General features: G+C 37.3%; 1 protein-coding gene across 1 annotated transcript; it reads left to right on the top strand.

Moving 5' to 3' along the window:
- The first annotated feature begins 236 nt into the window (after positions 1-236).
- LOC141822321 (pantoate--beta-alanine ligase-like) lies at positions 237-3,033 on the top strand. Its single transcript, XM_074709760.1, has 3 exons — positions 237-824; positions 2,134-2,247; positions 2,893-3,033. The coding sequence occupies exons 1-3, from the start codon at positions 255-257 to the stop codon at positions 3,031-3,033; spliced, it is 825 nt and encodes a 274-aa protein (XP_074565861.1). The 5' UTR covers positions 237-254.
- The last annotated feature ends 317 nt before the right edge of the window (positions 3,034-3,350 follow it).

The raw sequence follows: 3,350 nt of genomic DNA, 5'->3' as shown, positions 1-3,350 counted from the left end.
CCCAAAGCACTGCCGATGATGCGATGGATAGACGATGGACCTTATTAAAAAATTGTTAAATTATTTCAAAAAATACTTTAAGTAATTAGGGATTTCAAATGGTCATTTGTTGAAGGAGGAACGCAATTATGAAAACAGAAGGGGTCTAATCATTAAAAGCAATGCCCGAAAATGAAAATTTCCCAAACTTTTGAAGCGGAATGAACTCAGAGGGCAGCGTAAAGATGGATGACGAAAGAGGAGAGCGGAGAGAGATGGGCAGCGCACCGGAGGTGATAAGGGATAAGGCGGCAATGCGGTCTTGGTCGCGGTCGCGTCGATCGCAGGGCAAGACGGTGGCTCTCGTGCCTACGATGGGCTTCCTTCATGACGGGCACCTCGCCCTCATCCGCGCCGCCCAGCCCCTCGCCGACCTCACCGTCGTATCCATCTACGTCAACCCTGGCCAGTTCGCCCCCTCTGAGGACTTTTCCACCTACCCTTCCGACCTCACTGGCGACCTGAAAAAGCTCGCCGACCTTGGAATCGTCCACGCCGTCTTCTGTCCCTCCAACCTCTACGATCACGAGGGGGGATCTTCGGCGATGCCCACCGCCGATCGTGTCAGCTCTCCCGTTTCGTGCATCGAAGTGGAAGGTGATGGGCCAGGGCACGAGACCTGGATCAGGGTGGAGAAGCTAGAACGGGGATTGTGCGGGAAGAGCAGGCCGGTCTTCTTTCGAGGAGTGGCGACCGTAGTGGCGAAGCTGTTCAACATAGTGGAGCCTGACGTCGCGATCTTTGGCAAGAAGGATTATCAGCAATGGCGCATCATATGTCGAATGGTATGCCTGAGATGTTAATCTCCTGCTCAAGATGTTTCCTTTATTTCTTCTTCTTCTTCTTCTTTTCAATACAACGGATTACCAGAGACCGAAAAACATTAACATCAAATTCGGTAACCCTCTGTGGATCACTGATTAGATATACTGACATTTTCCCTCAGGATTACATTTGAAATTGATACTTCAATATGACATTTGAGAATCACAGTTGAGATGAAATAATTACTTTGCTTTTGGAGGAAAACTTTTTTGAGGTGAATAATTAAAGACAAACTCATAAACAATCTTTTGAATGTTTCAAGAAGTTGAAATCAGTCTCTGACAAGCGTATGTTATGAGAAATAAATTCTTAAATTAGTTTTCTGGACCTTAATAGAAAGTTAGTAAATTCTCTCATTTCCCATCGAAGAAAAATTGTTTCTCCTGGGTGTTCATAATGACACAACGAGTAGGATTTAATCTTTTATGTACTAATTCCTCAAAGATTTAATTATATAAAAGTTCAAAAAAGTGAAAAACTATGTTCTAAAATGCTAACATACCTAAGATGGCTCTAATATCAGATTAATTGAGATTACATAACATATGTTTTTCTACATGGTCAAAGACCTTCCCTGTTAGGGACTGGGTTAGTCAAAATAAAGGACATTGGATTAATAGTCTTCTAGGTTTTCAATGTGGGATTGTGTAAAAGATTAGATGGTTGAACAAATCCTTTTCATGACTGTCAACTGTCATATATTACTGTTATTAGTTTTGTTTTAGGCTAACATCGTGACAGTAGAAATGCAAGCTTTGTTTCTCTTAGTTTATGATTTACTCTCATGTGTCTAACTGAATATGCCATCGTCTTACCCTGGTCATAAAAAGCAAAATTGTATGGACAGATGATATAGTGCATTGAGTGGAATGATAATGATAGTGGGCTTAGTTTAGCATTTAGTTTGCCATAATTTGGTCAGACAAGAGCATTTTGATTCTTTATTTTAGATTCTTAGTTTGTGAAAAGCAGAGTTTGTTTTTCAAAAATGTGTGAATGCAACTCCTCATGTAGCTACGAGAAATGATCCAAGTAGGATTCTTTTTTATTATTAGTGTTTTTTTATCTTTTCTATGTTGTTTGCACCTTTGCATTTGAAAGGTTAAATGAAGATGGATTTGTGCAATATATAGTACTCATGTGTTAGTTATGTTGTTTGCACCCTAATTTTGATGCTATATTTTCCCCTTTGGTTAGTTATGATCATCATTTGGCTAGACAAACTGTGTTAGTGACTTTTGGGTGTTTATTGTTTGATGATCATTTTAGGTACACGATCTTGACTATGCAGTTAAAATAGTTGGATCAGAGATTGTACGTGAATCTGATGGTCTTGCTATGAGCTCTCGCAATGTGCGCCTCTCTCCTGAAGAGCGAGTGAAGGTCATTTTGACAACTATGATCTACTTTATTATTATTATTATTATTATTATTATTATTATTATTATTTTGCATTTATTTGATGGCATACTTAATTACTCCCCGGTACTGCTTTTGAAGTGTTTCAGTATCATACTATGAATGGAGTGCATATTTGATTCCTTTTTTTTGTCTGTAATTATTTAGAAATATTTAAATTTTGTTGAAAGTATAAACATCTTTGGAAAACATCTCAATTGAGTGGTTTTGGTCAAATTTTTAGCACTAATGCTTGCACGAAAACATCTCTTTTACTCTTCTATATTACTGAAGTGCTAAAAAGATTGCCAAGGACCTTTGGAAGTCTATCTGGGGGTTAGATTTTTATCTATTTATGTGATAATGATCCCTCTAGAGCTTTATTCTGAAGATTCACTGGAAGTTTGGCCATCAATGATTAGGGTAAATTTTTAGCTTTAGATCAATTTTCATTTAACGGTAGTAGTACCAAAGTAGGGATAAATCACTTGGATGGCTGGTAAATTACCTAGTTTTCATGTGTATATTTGTGCCAATTTTTAGTGTCACAATAAAAAAAAATGATTGTGAAATAATATAATTTATATTAAAACAATTGAAAAATCTTCTTACATTGTTGTGCTTTAATAGGCCTTGTCCATCTACAACTCCTTGTCAAAAGCTAAGTACACTGCATTGCATGAGCAAACCACCTGCCAAGAAATTAAAGATATTGTCATTCAGATGGTAGAAAAGGCTGGTGGAAGAATTGATTATGTTGAGGTAACATGACAAAACACTATCATTTCATTCTTTCTGAATTCATATGTGATTTGTCATTGACAGAACATGAAACTTCACTACTTATTTTTAAGAAAGCAACTTCCTACTTTAGTGTATACTCGACGAGCCCTATATATGTCGTCTAAGCTTGTTAGAAATAAATTTCACTTTAAAAGAATATCAACTATTTGATTACGGGAGCTGCTAACCTAGCTAGTAACTCTTTTTCCTAAATGCATTTTTTTTCTAACAAAATGTTATCTTTATGATTGTAGGCCTCTAGCAATACACGGTATGTGAGAATAGAATCACCCAGGTCTTTGCTG

The sequence above is a fragment of the Curcuma longa genome, chromosome 2, assembly GCF_044706935.1.
Source record: "Curcuma longa cultivar G26 ecotype Majalengka, Jawa Barat chromosome 2, ITB_CL_G26_1.1, whole genome shotgun sequence".
Classification (NCBI taxonomy): Eukaryota; Viridiplantae; Streptophyta; class Magnoliopsida; order Zingiberales; family Zingiberaceae; genus Curcuma; species Curcuma longa.
The sequence above is the reverse complement of the archived record's forward strand: the minus strand, read 5'-3'. Positions and strand labels throughout refer to the sequence as shown.